The 17,330-nt window shown below is 49.2% G+C and overlaps 1 protein-coding gene and 1 long non-coding RNA gene across 4 annotated transcripts in view; one reads left to right on the top strand and one right to left on the bottom strand.

The window, feature by feature from the left end:
* The window catches only part of LOC103878125, a 30,669-nt gene extending 28,706 nt beyond the window's left edge, over positions 1-1,963 (bottom strand). Inside the window, exon 1 of the long non-coding RNA XR_638131.4 lies at positions 1,321-1,963. This is a non-coding gene — a long non-coding RNA (uncharacterized LOC103878125). The remainder of the gene's footprint in view (positions 1-1,320) is intronic.
* An 83-nt stretch (positions 1,964-2,046) lies between these two features.
* The window catches only part of ASTN2 (astrotactin 2), a 1,032,132-nt gene continuing 1,016,848 nt past the window's right edge, over positions 2,047-17,330 (top strand). For all 3 annotated transcript variants that reach the window (XM_017949334.2, XM_017949333.2, XM_017949331.2), the window contains exon 1: positions 2,047-2,587. In XM_017949334.2, the coding sequence (XP_017804823.2) occupies positions 2,149-2,587 (439 nt within the window). In that variant the 5' untranslated portion in view covers positions 2,047-2,148. The remainder of the gene's footprint in view (positions 2,588-17,330) is intronic.

The following is a 17,330-nucleotide window of genomic DNA, read 5'->3' as shown; positions in this document are numbered from 1 at the left end:
CTTACATAAGGGAGCCCTTTTTTCCTGGTTGCTCTTCTATAAATGGACTATGTCAGCATATTTGAAGAAAGGGGCATAGAGAATCAGAAAGCCCCATTGCGATGGATAGTGGCGGATTGTAAGTACACAAAGGAGAGACTGAGGGAGGCAGGGTGACATTATTTTGGAGGAGTAAATGAACTCAAGCAGGCATCAGAGAGGCAGGAGACCGTTTAGAATCAGAGGACTTGAAAGGCCAGATTCCACCCCCACCTCCACACACCCTCTGGGTTTACAGATTAGTAAACTGAGACGGGAGAAGTATACCTTACAAACCATGCAAGGAAGTAGATCCAACTGTGTTCATGCCGATTTACCTTTTACAGCATCTTTGATGGGTGGGGTTTTCCAAGGTCACTGAGGACAGTGTACTTTAAGGGAAATAGTCAAGGCTTGAAGTCTACTGTTCAAATTTCAGCTCTTCAGCTCATTAGCTATATGACCTTGGAAAATCCCTTCACCTCCCTGACCACCTGATCTCAGTTTCCTCATATGGAAAATGGGAATCAAAATATCCATCTTGTTGGATTGTGGTCATGTAGAAAAGCTAACATATGTACATGTCTAGCAGTTGGAGAATGCTTTAAAAACACTATTATTAAGTCCAAGGTCACAGAACAGCTTTTGCTTTTTTCCTTATTTTCAGTGCTCTGCCTTTATCCAACATCATTAAAAAAATGTGATGAGAGAGGAGAAAAGCAATTTATATGAAGGGTTAAAGATAGAAAGGGGGAAGAGACAGAAGAGGGAAGAGCTAAGAGAAAAGTGAATGCAGAGAGAGAGCACAAAAGGTGCCAATGGGTAAGCTAGACAGAGATGAGAAATGGCTCACAAATTATAGGGAAGAAGCATTTATAAGATTAAAGTCAAGATGAGGAGGAAGGAAATGGAGAGATGAAATAGAAAACAGAGACAGGGAAGATAAAGAAAAGCAGGGGATGGGGGAAGGGGGTGCACGGGCACTTGACCCCTGCAGAGGTGTCCGCTCCCTGGAAGGCCTCAGGTATGTGGGTCAGAGACAGAGTCAGCCCAAGACCAAAGGGTGCTGTATCTGAGGACCTAGCTCAACTTGAGTCTAGAAAGACTGCTGGTGAAGAATTGGTGAGCACTCCAGTTCTCTAGGACTTGGGCAGAGGATCTAAAAGCCCTGGGAGCCAAGGACAGACAGAATAGTAGGTCTCTACCTCACACCCTTTTCAGGAATTTCACACAGAGAGCAGAAGCAGCCAAGAAGCTGGGAGCAGGGATCCAAAATAAAAGAGCGTGAGTGGGCTGACTTACAGGGCGGCAGCTAGGGGGCCAGAACAGCCCGGCTTCAGTCAGTTGGGGGTCGGCGTTAGACGGTGGAGTTCGACGCCCCTCTGGCCATTAGCAATTAGTGCTAGCACCAAGGCCTGGAAGGAAGGGAGAGGAAGGGTGCGGGCAGTGGGAGAATGAATGCGGGAGTTGTGGCCAAGTGGGTGGGAAGGGGGCCCTGAGGCCACAGGAAGTTATTTCAGAGACTAGAAAAGGGTAGGAGATTGGAGACAGGACTTGTTCTTGGGCCTAAGGGGAGACAAAGTTAAGTCTTGGCCATCCCGGGGGCTCCCTATCCCCAAGAAGGCGGGGCCTTGAGCAAGGCTGGGCCAAGGCGCGCCCCCAGGTGCAGCCTCTGGGTTGAGCCGAAGGTGGGGTGAAGCCAGGAGAGCTGGGTTGAGTCAGGGGGGTTTGGGGGGACCTGAGGGGGCCCTAAGTATTATGAATTTGGGGAGTTTAGGGAGGGGCGTTGTGGCTAAATAATGCTGTGAAGGCGGGATTGGGGGATCCTGGGAAAGGGGAGGGAGCCACTGGGACTTGCACGAGGCCGGGCGGAGCCTCCGAAACGCTCGGGGTCTGCGGGGGGAGCCGGAGACCGGGGACGGGCGGCGGGGCCCGGGGAGGCGGCGCGGGGGGGCGGTCCAGGGCCGATCGGGAGGCGGAGCCCGGAGCCGGGGGCTGCTGGCGAGCGGCTCTCTCCGCTCCTTAGCTCGGGCGTCCTGGTTCGCTTCGGCGTCCGCCGTCTCCGCCGCTGCCTCCTCTTCCTCCTTCGCCACCGCCGCCGCCACCCGCAGCACCGCAGCCCCTCCCGCCATGGCCGCCGCCGGCGCCCGGCTCAGCCCCGGCCCCGGCTCGGGGCTCCGGGGGCGGCCGAGGCTCCGCTTCCACCCGGGGCCGCCGCCACTGCCGCCGCTGCTGCTGCTGTTCCTGCTCCTGCTGCCGCCGCCGCCGCTGCTGGCCGGCGCCACCGCCGCTGCCTCGCGGGAGCCCGACAGCCCGTGCCGGCTGAAGACGGTCACGGTGTCCACACTGCCCGCCCTGCGGGAGAGCGACATCGGCTGGAGCGGCGCCCGCGCCGGGGCCGGGTCTGGGACCGGGGCCGGAGCCGCCGCCGCCGCGTCCCCGGGCTCTCCTGGCTCTGCCGGCACCGCCGCCGAGTCGCGCCTCCTGCTCTTTGTGCGTAACGAGCTGCCGGGGCGCATCGCGGTGCAGGACGATCTGGACAACACCGAGCTGCCCTTCTTCACCCTGGGTAAGGCTAGGCGCCGGCACGCGCTGGATCCCAAGGAACCCCGAGCCCCTGCGTGAGGCCGGGCGGGTGGGGGCGCCCTGGGGATCCCCGCCCGGGGCTGCCCCGAGTGGGGTTGGCAGAGGGTAGAGGAGGGGCCCGGAGGTCGCACAGGTGGTTGGAAAGGAGCGTGGGGGAGGAGGTCCTGGAGAGCGCGCGGCGGGAGCCTGGGGGCGTGCCAACCCTCCCGCGGTGGGAACCTGCCCCTCTGCCTCTCAGTCCGGACCTTGAGCTCTGCCTGATCCATCCCGTACGCCGGAGACCCCATTCGCTGAAGGTGCTGTGGCTAGGGGCCGGGGCATCCCGGATCCTAAGCCAGTTTCGGGTCGAGCCGCCCACTTCTCCGGGCAAGGCCACTGGCCACCCGCCGTCACCGCCCCCTCGCTCTCGCCTCGGAGTTGCGGGTTCTGCCCTTCCACATGGATTTTTCATGAGAGTCGGAAAGGAGTAGCTCCATGTGGAATCGCTCAACCCGCAAAAGCGTGGCTTCCGCATGGGCTGAGTGACCTTGGACAAGTCGCTTCCCTTTTCTGGGCCTCAGTTTTGGCCATCTGTGAAATGGGGCTGGAGAGACTTGAGTGGTTTCTGAGAACTGGGATTCCGAGTCCGAGGTCTCCACGTTTAGAGCCTCCCTCTACCAGCGTTATCGCCTCGCCTTCCCTTTCTACCCACCTCCAGGCAGAGAGCAGGTTTGTCCTTGCAGCTCACTCCCTGGGCTAATAATAATAACTTAAAGACAAGAAAAAGGAGAGGAGAGGAGACGGGTGTGGGTGGGGGGCTCCAACGGAAAAGTTAATCAGAAAAGTTCGCCAGCAGCTTGCTGCCTGCTGGTTCCCTGCGCGAATCCCGGAGGAGTCGGCCCTTCAGTGGAGCTGTGGGAAGCGCGGCTGATTTCCCACCCGGGTAATTGATAGCTTAATTATCTCGGAGAGCGTTTACAAAAATGTTGTTCCCCTTAGCTCTTCCGCGCTCGCTGCCTGCTCGCTCTCCCCTCCCCTCTTGGGGGCGCGGGGCCTTATTGGTTGTCGGAGTCTGGCCAACAACAGCGCCCGTGAGGCACCAGGGGCTCGCCCAGACCCCGAGCTCTTCTTCCCGGGATCTGTGCTTCGGCGGGATCCGCCTCGGGCACTGCAGGGTCACGGGCCTTCCAGGTGAGAACCTTTACGATCCCTGAACTTCCGAGGTTAACTCCTTGTTCGCCTGAAAAGACCCACAGAATAATCAGCGGACTAGGCTCCGCTCTCCTGGTAACCCTGATATTGTTAAAAGTATTTTTGTGACCCACTCCCCATCCTTTCATGCGACCGCCTCTGGGGATTTGAGCGAGTGCCAGTGGTTCACCTGCTGAGCTTGAACCTAGGGGTTCGGGCCCCTGTACCCGCCCTCGCAGGCTGTAACCTGAGCATGCCGAGCGTTCCGGGAGGCGAGGCAGCGGAGCGCCCTGCAGGGTCCCCGGGGACTCCCCGCGGCGGCGCGTCTGGGGTGCGACGCACCAAATACACAGACACACACACGCATACACGCGAGCGGACACACACAGACCAGTAACTCTTCCCACGTGAACCCGTGGGGCTGCCCAGGTCCGAGAAAGGGAAGGAGGGTGGAGGTGGTGTTCCTTAGAGAGCCGCCGGACAAACCTCAGGCTCACCGCTGGCTCTTGCCACCTCCCCTTGGGGAAGGGTCTTTCTGGAGACACAGAAGGTATCCCTTCACTACCACTTCCAATCCTGCCCTTCTCCCTTCATCCTTTAGATCTCTCTACTCCGGGGTACTCTGAGAGATGAGGGGTAGAAATCCTCCCGCTCCCCAAACGGCCATTCAAGTGAAGGGATGAGACGATCCTTGGGTATGGCCTGACTTGGCAGTGAGGACCACAGAGCGTTTCAAGTCTTCGAGGATATGGAGGACGTGGTCCAGCCACCTATATAGGTGCCCCGGGATTCCTGGAACTGACAATCTTTGCCATTTTTAACTTTGGCTTTCGAACAGAATGGGTGCCTGTGAGCCTGGGACATGCTGAGTGAGGAGCTGAGTGAGGAACTAGAAGTCTTGATTCCCCCAGGACCCATGTGTTGCTTGAGAGTCTCCTGGCAACAACCTGCACATGGAGCCTTCCCCCTCCTCTGATGCACGGCCCCTCAGTCTGGCAGCTTGGGACCCTCTGCCCCTTGGAGACCACGGGGCTGGCCTCCTTGGCAGCGCTGAGCCCTTTGGATGCTTGCGGGGGATTGGGTTCTTGCCTCCTCCTTTTCCCCCTAGCGCCCTGGGCTGGCAGCTTTAGGAGCTCCCAACGGGGATTTGGCTAGCGAGGTAGTCACCAGATGGCTGGGTATAGCAGGAGCTGTGTAGGGAGACGTGGGATTTTTATTTGTGTTGGTCTTCGACTGTTTGTGTGTAAACACGGAGTGCACAATGAGCTCTGGGAGGGCCTAGCTGGCCGGAAATGAGAGTTGGTGGCAGCTGGGGGTTGGGGAGTGGGAGGGGTGAGGTGGGGGTGGTGGGAGGGGTGGGGTTGGGCCTGATACTATGAGTCATTTATGGCCATCTCTTTCTAGTGTCCCAAGGCAGCCCCATCCCATCCCCAGACTTTTAAACATCCTGCCTACCGTTTGTCTCTGGCGAGTTGGGCAGCTTTCACTATCAGCTTGTCAGTTCAGGGGATTCGGACGTGGCCAGTGCCACAGCTGGGCCTGCAAAGTTGGTAAATGCCAAATTCTGCCGATAGTGGGGAGTGTGAAGCCACCACTAGGGGGTGATGGTGTCCACCAAAGCCCTCTGGTCACTTTGGGTCCTGGGACCAGAATTAGTGGGGGTAAACCATCCCTGGTATTAAAGGGGGACAAACAAAATGGAGAATTCTCAGTTTACTCAAACTCAAGTGGGGGACCTCAAGGTAATTTTGCACATACTATCTCCCATCTGCATGCACCAAGGGCACCTTCACACTTAACCCTGCCTCCCTCCATTCTGCCTCTTTTGTTTCAGTTAGCAACTATTATTGATAATGCCCATTCTGGAAGCAAGTCTCTCTCTTTTTTTTTTTTTTTTTCAGATCCTTTCCTTTTTGTATTTCTAGTCTCCCTGTCAAATTTCAGCCTACCTTAAGTAGATGAAAGTTTCCTTCAGATGTGAGCTTATCTCCAAAGTTTGTTTGCCTGGGACTCTTCTTTAGGATCTGATTATAAGTTAATGACATTGACAAAGTGAATCTCCCTGAAAGTGATCGAAGAATAGCAAATAGTTATTGAATCCTTAATGTGATGCTCTTAGCTTTCTTCCTGCCTTGTATTATTAATTCACATAACATGTATGGAGTGGGCTCTACTGTTACTCCCATTTGTCAGATGAAGTAATTTTAGAGAGGTCAAACACCTAATCCAAAGTCATACCGGGAATAAATGGCAGACCTGGAACTGGAATCCTGGTCTGCCAGACACCTACATTCTTGTAGGTTGCTAAACTGGCATTCTGAACCAAATATGAAGTTTATGCAGGTTATGGTGCTGAGTAGAGAGGGATAACAATCATCAGGATTGTTAGACAAGAACTTTTCTCCAAAGGAACTTGAGCTACCTTGGTGAACTGACCTATGTAAGTTTGAAAGTGAAACATGAATTTAATGACATCCAATGATCCTTCCAGCTCAAAGTTTTGTGACCTTTGGATATCAAAGGGCATTTTATTCATTGGTGCCAATGAGTGATGGAGATGATACATTCTGTAGCATCAGGGAAGGAAGGCATTTCTGTAGACTTGGAGAAGATGGGGACACTTTCTGGACCAGAAAGAACCTGAACTAAGCCTTGGAGGATTTAATAGGCAAAATGAGGAAAAGTTGAATGCTAAAATGCAGCTTAGAAATTTAATGCTGGTTAGGATCTGGAAATCTCAGCTTGGCTCACTGTGACCTTGAATAAGTCATTTATCCCCCAGAGCTTCAATTCTTTCTGCTGCAATATGAGTGGGTAGATGAGCTCTAAAATAATCCTTTCGTGTAAAGATTCTATGAACTTGAAGTGCCCTGACCTACTCCGTGACTCTGATAGCTCCTCTTGCTTTGTACTGTCTGTTTTCCTTTACTGGTAACATGAGGGTGGTGGGAAGGACTGATAGAAAAGAATTTGAGCAGGAACAACTGCCAGCCCAGGGCTTCTAAGGTGAACCTGCATGTCACTCAGTCCTCACTTACCCCCAGGCGGCTCCCGGGGTCTGCTTGTGGATTTAGCTTTCATTCCCACAGGCAGGGAAATGTCATCCTTTTTTCTGTGCTTGATAGTGGTCAGGCAAGACTGTTTACCACCTGCTTTGACTCAGCAAAAGCAGGTAAAAGTAATAAAATTGAATAAGCACTCATTGTCAACATTTTTTAGTAATTTGCTTGCCATATCAACCTGACAGGAGAGGCGTGTGCTCTGTATTAGGGGGAGGGAGTGTGAAGAAAGAAAAGCTATTCATTAGTCTGTGTTTAAGTACACTTGCATGCATAGAGCTGGTGTGGTCCCAAAGGACCGTCCCAAAGGATGCTTTATGCAAGAAGCTTATGGCCTGGAAGGAGGAGGAAGATACAGTTTGAAATGCCAACTTGTTCAAGTCAGCAAGGGTTCCTTGAGGGAGTGAGGGGCCAGGAACCTGGCCAGAAGAATTGTTGGGAGAAGGGAGTTTAGCCACGGAGAGCTGGAGAAGCTTCCTTTAAATGTCAACAATGAGCTGAGTGTGGTGGCTACTTGGGAGGCTGAAGCAGGAGGATCACTTATACCCAGGAGTTTGAGGCCGCAGTGAGCTGTGCCCATATCACTGCACTCCAGCCTGTGTGGCAGGGGGACACCTTGTCCATAAAGAAAAGTCTACACAAATGAGGAGTATGTTTTCTTTTGGAGAAGGGGAGGGTGTCTGATTCTAACGAATGTCTTGAAAAATCTGAGAGGATAGAGCTGAGCCCTACAGGAGGCTGTGTCCCTTGGAGCTGTCCAACAACCCAGTATGCTGACCCCTAATGGTAATACAATCCACCTTATAGGTGTTCAAGCACAGACTGGACCTCTATTTGGCAGGCATTTGAAGAAAGGACTGACACCCTTGCAGACATTTGAGTTGTATACCCTTATTGCTTTCTGCTTTGGTTTTAAAGGTGGGCAATGAGTGCTTACTCAATTTTGCTTTAACCTGCTTTTGCTGAATCAAAGCAGGTGGTGATTTTTTTGGAGGGAGGAAAAAATGCTTACCAATAGTCATAAGCTGTGTCTTCTCTAGGGGTTTCTGACCACAGAATGTTCATTAGCATCAATTCCGCCGTTCTTTTATTATGTGTGAGAGAAAAATTCTGTGATGGAAAAGCAAGAAAATGTGATTTCTCAAAACAAAGATATGTTTAAAATAATGTATGCTATTTCTTCATTTGGTCACCAAGTCCCTTACTGCTAAATGAGATATTTGGGTAGCAGTCAAACTTCAAGTTCCCATCTTGGTGTGATGGTCTAGGTTTCTGGGACATTGTAAACAAGGGTCTTGGGCGAGGTGGTGTTTAGTGGCCTCTGATCTAATTCTTCTACTCTTTTCCACTTACTTCCCTCACTCCATACCCCACCCCACTTCTTTCCATCTCAAAGCTGATGAAATTTATTAATGCTCAGAGCAGAGTGAAATATGTTGTCTCCCCTCAGAAAGTACTATGTTACTGAGACAGCATAGGGCGGAGGGGAGAGTTCATTTCAGCCATTAGCAAGGCTTAGATTTGGTCAAGGTGGACCAGATTTGCTATTTCTTCAGGGGTCAGTGATACCAACCTAGGCAGCAGAGCTCTGCAAGCTTTGGTGTGACCCACGGCTTGATCATTTTCCTGAACTGGGCCCTCAGTCTGCAAAACGACTCTGTGATTTTAATTTATAGCAGGTGCAGCAGGAGGATTGACTAGGCCTTTGGCTGGCAAAGCCTCCTGCTTCTCACATCCTTGCTTTGTTATACACTAAACCTTGTTTGCCATAGGCCATTGTGAACGTGTGTGATGTGGGGAGAGGAGAATAGACTGACAGTGACCTCTTGAATGAAGTCTGGAAAACTGTCACTGCAACCGCCGACTTTGATGGGCTTCCACCATCACAGACTCGTAGGGCACTGAATTCAACCCCTCCATTTTATATGGTAACACTGAGGCCTAGACAAGGGGAGAAACCTACCCTACAGTCCAAATTTAAGCCCAGTTGTCTTAAATCCCACACTGCCTCTTTCTATCACATTGCTGGGCCTCTCACAGGAGGCATTGGGTTTAAACATATCACAGATTCTACAAGTTAGTTCAACATCATAAAGGGGGGCACTCTTTTCTTCTCCCCTTGCGGAAAAAAAAAAAAAAATCTACAAGGAAAAATCTCTTTAGGGAAATTGAATTGGTTTTCCTGCCTGAGTATCCAACTGATGGGCACCAATCTATTGTAAGCACCTGAGCTGATGGGTTTTGTTCTGGGTCAGAAGGAAGCCTCACTGCCTGTCACCCTAGGTGCTTTTGGGGGTGGGTGGAGGAAGTCTGCTGTTTTCCAGGAAAGGAAAAAAAGAGTAAGGGTTACCCTTGGGGTGGAGCAGCATTAGAAGAGGCTTCCTTTCCAGAGCTGATAGTCTCCCAAGTTCTCATACTGACCAGCTAGTGGCAACAAAAGATTAACTATAGTGAGAGAGAGAACTGGTTTTTCTTTCCTTGCAACAGAGCAGACAGCCTTTCTGCCCCAGAAAGAGGCAGGCAGCAGTGCTCAATGAGAGTTGTTCTATTTTCTAGCACTTGCTCTCTCTTTTCACTGGCTTTTCTCTACTGACTATAGCTCTTTCGGACAATAGCCCCCCAAAAGAACTCCCTCTTGAATGGAAAAGGAGTGGGTGGTGACTACACAATGCAAGATTCAAAACTGAAATATGTGTAGCTTTCTTACTAGCATACTAGAATATATAAGCATCCAAGTCTGTGAGTTGAAATTTGACAAGGATGTTGTAGGTTACAAACTATGGAGGGAAACTACTTCATCCCCAGTGCTGCAGTCACTGTCAAGCTCAGGCCTCAACACTTCTCTCTACTACAATTTCAACAGTCAATGCACTGGTCTGTCTACCTCTAGTCTTATCCCCTCTAATCCATCCTCTGTACTTGCAGACAAAGTGATTTTATTAAAAGCCCGTATCTGATAATGGCCATCCTCTTGTAGAGCACTTCACTGGTTCCCCATTGTTCTGAAGATGATGAATTTCCCCCTCCCTATCGTAGTAGTACAAGGTCCCTGATCATGCTCTGCCAGATTGTTCTCTACTAAGAACCCTTCCTTCTTATTCGGCACCTCTACCTCACCACCCACTAGGGAAATGCCTTCTTACCTTTCAAGACCAAATTCAGATATCAGCTTATTTTTGAAGCCTTTTCTGACCCTTCTGTACCAGAGTTGAACACTCTGAGCCTTGGTGCCCACTATCAATAAAGACTGCTATAATCATAGCCAGGCCCTTTGCATTACTGAGCACCAGTGATGTGAGAGGCACTGTTCTGTGTGCCTAGGATACATCAGAGAACAAAAGACAAAGATCTCTGCATTCAGAGAGCTTTTATCCCTCTGTGTTTGTGTGTGTGTGTGTGTGTGTTAGGGAGGGGACAATGACAACAGACATAATAAGTAAATTATGTAGTATGTGAGAAGATAAAAAATTCTACAGAAAAGGGAAAAATTAAGGGAAAAGAGAATCGAGTTCTGAGATAAGGAGATGGGTTTTAATATTAAATAGCATAGAATGAGAAGAGCTTATTGAGAATGTGAGATTGGAACAAAGGCTAAAGGAAGGGGAAGGAGTTAGCCAAGCAGATATCTAGGAAAAGCACATTCCAGGCAGAGAACAGCTCCTAGCTGGATAATCCAAGCTGATTATCTAGTTTAGGAGCACACCTGGACCTTTCAAGGGACAGCATGAAGGTCGGTGTGGCTGGAGTACAGTGAACAAGTGATGGTAGAGGAGCGGGGGTGGCAGGACAGGATGTCAGAGAAGAAAGGAAGAGCCCAGTCATGTAGGGCCGTACAAACTACTGTCAGGATTTGTGCTTTGACTCTGAGTGAAATCAAGAGCTCTGCAGAATTTTAAGCAAAAGAGTGCCCAGGTCTGACTTATGTTTCAAAAGAATTCCCCACACTGCTCCAAACAGGACCAACGACGGGTGCAGGAAAGCCCGAAGGAATCTCTACTGATGAAAAGTAAAGGTGGCTTGGAGTAGAGTGAGACCAGAATTTACACTGTGTGTTTCCTCATCTGTCTCACACTGTTTGCCTGTGTACCCTGTGAGCAGCTAACATACCTCCTTCATCTCTGGGGCTGTCGTGACTCACCCTTTACTTGGCATATTGTAGGTGTGCAGGAGATCTTAGAGAACTAGAACTCTGGGTTTGCTAAGTGTCATCCCAGAATCCACAGTAGACAAAACTTGAGATGGGCTGAAATTGCACTCCCCTGTTAAGGGTGAGCCTAAACACCATCCATCCCACAGAACCTTCCCTCTTCTAAGCACCCATAGCTATTGCTGCTACCTTACCTTCTCCTGTCTCCTGGTTATTTGGGGGTGATTGCAGGATAGCTAATGAGAACAATGTGATTAAAGGAAAGATCATAGTGTTTGGAGAAGACTCTGTCTTGAGCAGCTTGGAAAGCAGGTAAATGATTAGAACCTTTGCATTGTAGCAAACAAAGAGACAATACAAGTTTCAGGGAAATGATACACCATGGTTCTGGGATCATCGAATATCAGAAATGGAAAAATTTAGGACATTATCTAAATGAAACACTTCTATATAAAGATGGGGAAATCAATCTCACCAAGCCTGTGGTAAAGCAGATGCCAGATCCCAGATCTACTGAACCCTATGTGTTTTCCTTCCATCTTAGGGAAGGGCAGCTGGGAAACTGGGGACAGGAGGAGTTGGAATTCCAGAGTTGTAATGTAACTGGACTTTATCATCTTAGCATAGGATAGGCTATGAAAACCGTGAGCATTTTATGTAACATGTACTATGCCCCAGGTGCCATGATGGTACATTTGTTATCTATTCTTTCCACAGTGCTGAAGGACAGATGTAGTTCATCCCATGTCATCGGGTGAGCTCTGAGGCTCAGAGGAGTGAAGGAACCTACCCAAGATCACACAGCTATTATACAGCTAAGCTCAGTCCAAACCCAGGTCTGCCTGGTTCTATAGTCTATGTTCTGTCTGCCTTGCATGCTGCATAGAACAAGAGATGCTCTCAACTTTTCATCTCTAGACTCTTACTTCTTATGTCATCCTCTTCTCATTACCAAGAAGTTGCAGGCATTTCTTATACAGGAACTTCAGGTGTGACAGCCTCACAGGCCCAAGGGACTGAGCACCTTGTTCTGTGCTGCCAGGAGCTGACTCAGCAGCTCCCCAGGCCCCTTTGCTTGCTCCTTGCTGCTTTGCTGAGACAGCATCAGGCCTTGTCTCATACTCTCCAGAGGCTTCTTGTTATTCCTGTACCCACTTGACAAGCAAACTCCTATGTTTCTGTACCTTCTTGGTTTCCTTCGTCTCTCCTTCCCTCCTTTCTTCCCCATCCTCTTTCCTTCTTCTTTTTTCTCTTTTCTTCTTTCCTTCCAACCTTTTTTTTTCATTATTATACTTTAAGTTCTAGGGTACATGTGCACAACGTGCAGGTTTGTTACATATGTATACATGTGCCATGTTGGTGTGCTGCACCCATTAACTTGTCATTTACATTAGGTATATCTCCTAATGCTATCCCTCCCCCCTCCCTCCTCCCCACAATAGGCCCTGGTGTGTGATGTTCCCCTTCCTGTGTCCAAGGGATCTCATGTTTCAATTCCCAAAGAGTTGTAACCTTATGCTCTGCCAAGTGTTTACTAGGGGACCAGTGATCTTGTCTTCTGAGAAATTTGTGTAAGCTCTATGTCCTTTTTTGGGAAATGATCAGGGTGTCTGGTGTCTGAGATGTGGCCGCTATCCTGCTAGGTGAACTTACTTCTTACCCCTACTCAACCTTGTCAAATTTGTCCACTCGGTACTTCTTAGCATCATTGTGCAGTTTTTGTGTTTCCTCCTTGAATATGGGATCTATATTTTACATACACACACATGTAATATATTATAATGCTGTAAAAATCCAAATATATAGTGTATCCTTCTAGATTATTAGCACAAGGTAAAATGATGCCTTTGAGATCCAACCCAACTCCTCCATCTATGTAGCGAAGACAAGTACATTTTCCAAGGTCCTGCCGCTAATCCACAGCACAACCAAGTCTCTAGCTCAGGTCCTCTGATGGTGGCAGTGTGCTTGAGTGGGACTTTTGCCAGGTCTGAGGACCAAAAGCCCTGAGATCAAATCCCAGATGTGCTAATTCCTAGCTTTAGATTTATGTATACCACTCCTCCGAGCCTCTGCTTACCCATCAATAAAGTGAAGAAAACATAATAGTTACTTAGTTTTGGAGAGCCCTCCATAACCACATTTTAGTCAGCACCGGGCACTGTGCTAACTTTTTACTTACATTAAGCTGTGTGATCCTTACGGAAATAGTGTGTGCAAAGCACCTAGCGCAGTGTCTGCCACACAGCTTGGGCTCTGTGCCTCTTCGCCACCTGGAATCCTTTTTTTGGAAGGAGATGGAGGTAGGAATCAATAATGAATGCAAATTTCCTTTCCCCTCCCCCTCTTTCGACTCCCTTATGCTCCTCTTATACCTCCTCTCCACCTCCCCTCCTCCCCAGCAAGGCAAAAAAGGATGAAATTGACCATTGATGTCTGCTTATTCTCTTGGAGCTGGGGGAAGCTGGGGAAAGCAGGGAATTCCGGGGTTGTTTGAGGACAGTTAGGACAGAAGAGCTCTTAGAGACTGAGTCTAAGGCAGGTGGGTGTTGTGGGAGCAGGCGGGGCAGAATCCTCTCCCTTCTGGTGGTGGCTGGCTGACAAAGCCTTGCTCTCATGCACCCAGGGAAGTCACGAGTGGCTTTGCAAGCAGCCGAAAAGGGAAGGAACATTTCCATTAGCAGAATCAGCAGTAAAGAGATTTCCAGTCACAGTAATAGCTGCATTTGGGGGAATCATTTCAGTGGTGGTTGTGGGCGGAGGAGGGAAGGGGGTGGGGCATTGGGGGAAGGCATCACAGGGAAGGCACAGTCTGGTCTACTTGCACAGAGCTGGGAGATAGCACCAAATGAGAGCCAGGTGCCAGACAGGGTGACTATTCAGGAGCAGGACTGGTCCTTTGACAAACATTCTGGATTCCCTATTGTCCTCCAAATGGACAGAGCTCCATTCTAGAGGGTCTCCATGGGAGGCTGCACAGTTATTCAATGCTTCCTTTCCTCTGATTATCTGAATTACTCTTTTCAAGACTTTTACAGCCAGCAGCAACTTGTTTGGCTCCCAGGATTTGTAGGTGGAAGAGTTCCCAGATGATTTAACCCAGGCTTTCCTCAAGTTAGCTGCTCATCAGAATCACCATAGACCTCAGGCTCTCAAGGCCGGACCTGCTGAGGCTCCTGGGGAGAGGACTGGGGATCTGAACTTCAGCAAATGTACTGACACCCTGGCGTGTACCTAGAGAACCTCTGTGAAATGAAGCCCTGTGAGAAACTCTTCAGCCTCATCCTCTGAGGTTCCTTTCCTCCCTTGAGGCTTTAGCCTCATTCATGACTTGCAAATGTCTGAGGGTAGCGGGCTCATTCTCTTCTCTCTGTTTAGATTGTTTTTGTATTCCTGGTTCACCTGGCCAACTCCTAGACTTAGCTCTAGCATCTGCTCTAAGGGGTGTCATCTGTAAGAAGCCTTCTCTTTCTCCTCTTGGGCTTAGGTCTCTTTTTCCTGTAGACCTATATACCGTCCATCACACCACCACCACCACCACCACCCCACTCCCTGTAGGGCTGCCATGTTTAGCAAATAAAAATACAGGATGCCAAGTTAATTTAAATTTCAGATAAATAATGAATACTTGTTTAGTATAAGTGTGTTCCATGCAGTATTTTGGACATACTTACACTAAAAATGTCTCACTGACTATCTGAAATTCAAAGTGAACTGAGCATCCTTTATTTTATTCAGAAGCCCGTAGGAAACCTGTGTTTCTCTCCTTCTTGTCTGGGATCACACTATTGATGTGTGATTTGCCCCCAAACCTGCTCTACCCACATCTCCCTGTCTCAGGAAATCAAACTATTATTAGCCTAGTTTTTCAAGCTAAGCAGTCATTCTTCATCCTTTTCCTTGCCTCTCATGCTTTCAGTCAGCTAACCCTGATGGTTTTGCTTCTAAAATGATTCTCAGTCAAGGTGAGATGGCTCACGCCTGTAATCTCAGTTCTTTGGACGCAGAGGCAGGCAGATCACTTTAGGTCAGGACTTTGAGACCAGCCTGGCCAACATGGTGAAACCCTCTCTACTAAAAATACAAAAATTATCTGGGTGTGGTGGCAGGTGCCTGTAATCCCAGCTACAGGGGAGGCTGGGGCAGGAGAATCTCTTGAACGGGAAGGTGGAGATTGCAGCGAGCTGAAATCGCACCACTGCGCTCCAGCCTCGGTGAGAGCGAGACTGTGTCTCAAAAAACAACAGATTTTCAGAATTAACTTTTCATAGTTTCCACTGGCATCCCCTTCATCCAAGCTGCCGTCCTTTCCCACATCGGCCTCCTAACTGGTCTTCCTGCTGCCTCTCCATTCTCTGTCCTTTCTTTATGCCATACTATATATAGCCCATGGGCCACATCTAAACAATTGCTTGCTTGTTTGTTTCAGCTCATAATCTAGCTTTTTAAAAATAGTTGACAAAAAGTCAAAATAAGAATGATATTTGTTGACCTGTGGCAATCATATGAAATTCAGATGTCAGTACCTATACATAAAAATGTACTGGAACACAGCCACGTGCCTTTGTTTATGTGTTGTCTGTGGCGGCTTACGGTCTATAACGACAAAGTCAAGCAGTGGCAATAGAGAGTATCTGGCCTGCAAAGCTTACAATATTTATTAACTGGCCCTTTACAGAAAACATTTGCCAACCTCTGCCCTACACAGTAGCCAGAATGATGTCTTCCAAACAATAAATTATATTTTGCCACTCCCCTGTTTACGACCTGCAATTATTTCTCATTGTTTTTAGGATAAAATCCTCCTCCTTTTTCAGTGTCTACAAAATCGTAAATAATTTACCTTTTTCTCTGAGTTGCCTTCTACCATTTTCTCCCTTGCTCACAAAACTCGAATATTACCTCCTCCAAGTAGTCTTCCTGGACCAAAGTAGCACCCTTATACACCACACTCTTGGCTATCTCAGTTTTTGTTTGTTTGGTTGTTTGTTTGTTTTTTGAGGCAGAGTCTGGTTCTGTCGCCCAGGCTGGAGTGCAGTGGCGGGATCTCAGCTCACTGCAAGCTCCGCCTCCCGGGTTCACACCATTCTCCTGGCTCAGCCTCCCGAGTAGCTGGGACTACAGGCGCCCGCCACCACGCCCGGCTAGTTTTTTGTATTTTTTAGTAGAGACGGGGTTTCACCCTGTTAGCCAGGATGGTCTCGATCTCCTGACCTCGTGATCCGCCCGTCTCGGCCTCCCAAAGTGCTGGGATTACAGGCTTGAGCCACGGCGCCCGGCCTTTATCTCAGTTATTTTTAAAAGCCTTTACCTGACAGGTTCTTGGAGGCAGGGAGTGTATCTTGTTCATCATTTTGCTCCCTCAGCTACGTAGTTGAGGGACATCACACAGTAGGTTCTGAGTAGATATTTCCTGACAAAATGGGCAGAAATGGGGGTGATAGTTTGTGAACACCACTTCTGATGGATCACTACCTCATCCGGTTGTTCTGTTGTTTATTAGGAGGAGGATTCCAGGAGCTAAAGTTTATAAAGTATGTTCGGCAGTACCTGGCGCTTAGTACATGCTACCTATGTGTTTGTTAAATAAACAAAAGGAAATAAGCCTGTACCTTAATCCCTAAGACCAGCCTCCTCCCTACCTCCTTTGCAGTTGGAGAGAGCTTGGGATCACTTGAAGCAAGTCATGTGGGTAAAGATCTCATGGAACCCAGAGGCAGTGTAATATGGTGGAGAGGACTAGAACTAGAAATCGTGGGTTTTGGTCCTAGTTCCGCTGGGTGTCTGTGGTCAAGTCTCCTCCTTTTTTCCAGGCTTTCCCTCATCTCTAATGTAATGAGATTAAACTAAGTGATCCCAGGAGCCCAGGAGGGAGAGAAGGGTTCCCTCTGGGAACTTCTGAGGCTAGAGTTACAGTTAGATAAAGCTTTCTCCTTTCCTTCTCTCTCTGTCCTTTCTGGGGCCTCTGAAGATCAAACACTCAGCTCTGAACCCAGGTGCGACTAGAGTTTTCAAGCCCAGTCTCGCACTAATTTATTAGGGAACCTTCTTCAATTACTTTCTCTCTAGCCTTCCCCAGGGAGGGGGACTGCCCAAAGTAACCAATTACCGGTCTGCCAATGGCGGGGTTCCTACTGTCCCTCCCTCCCCTATTTTCTCTCTCTCTTTTATTGTCCTGACCTCTTTAATCCATTTCTCCAAACCACAGAAGCCTCTAGGGAATTGCACCTCTCCCCCAACCCCGTCCCCCCCTCCCCCCACCTGCCTGCCTGCTTCCAGAAGGGAACAGAAGTTCTGTCCTCCCCACAAAAAGACAGCAGGTGGAAAGGCTGATGGCTGAGAAAGGGCAG

The sequence above is a fragment of the Papio anubis genome, chromosome 13 (assembly GCF_008728515.1).
Source record: "Papio anubis isolate 15944 chromosome 13, Panubis1.0, whole genome shotgun sequence".
In the NCBI taxonomy this organism is placed as follows: domain Eukaryota; kingdom Metazoa; phylum Chordata; class Mammalia; order Primates; family Cercopithecidae; genus Papio; species Papio anubis.
The sequence above is the reverse complement of the archived record's forward strand: the minus strand, read 5'-3'. Positions and strand labels throughout refer to the sequence as shown.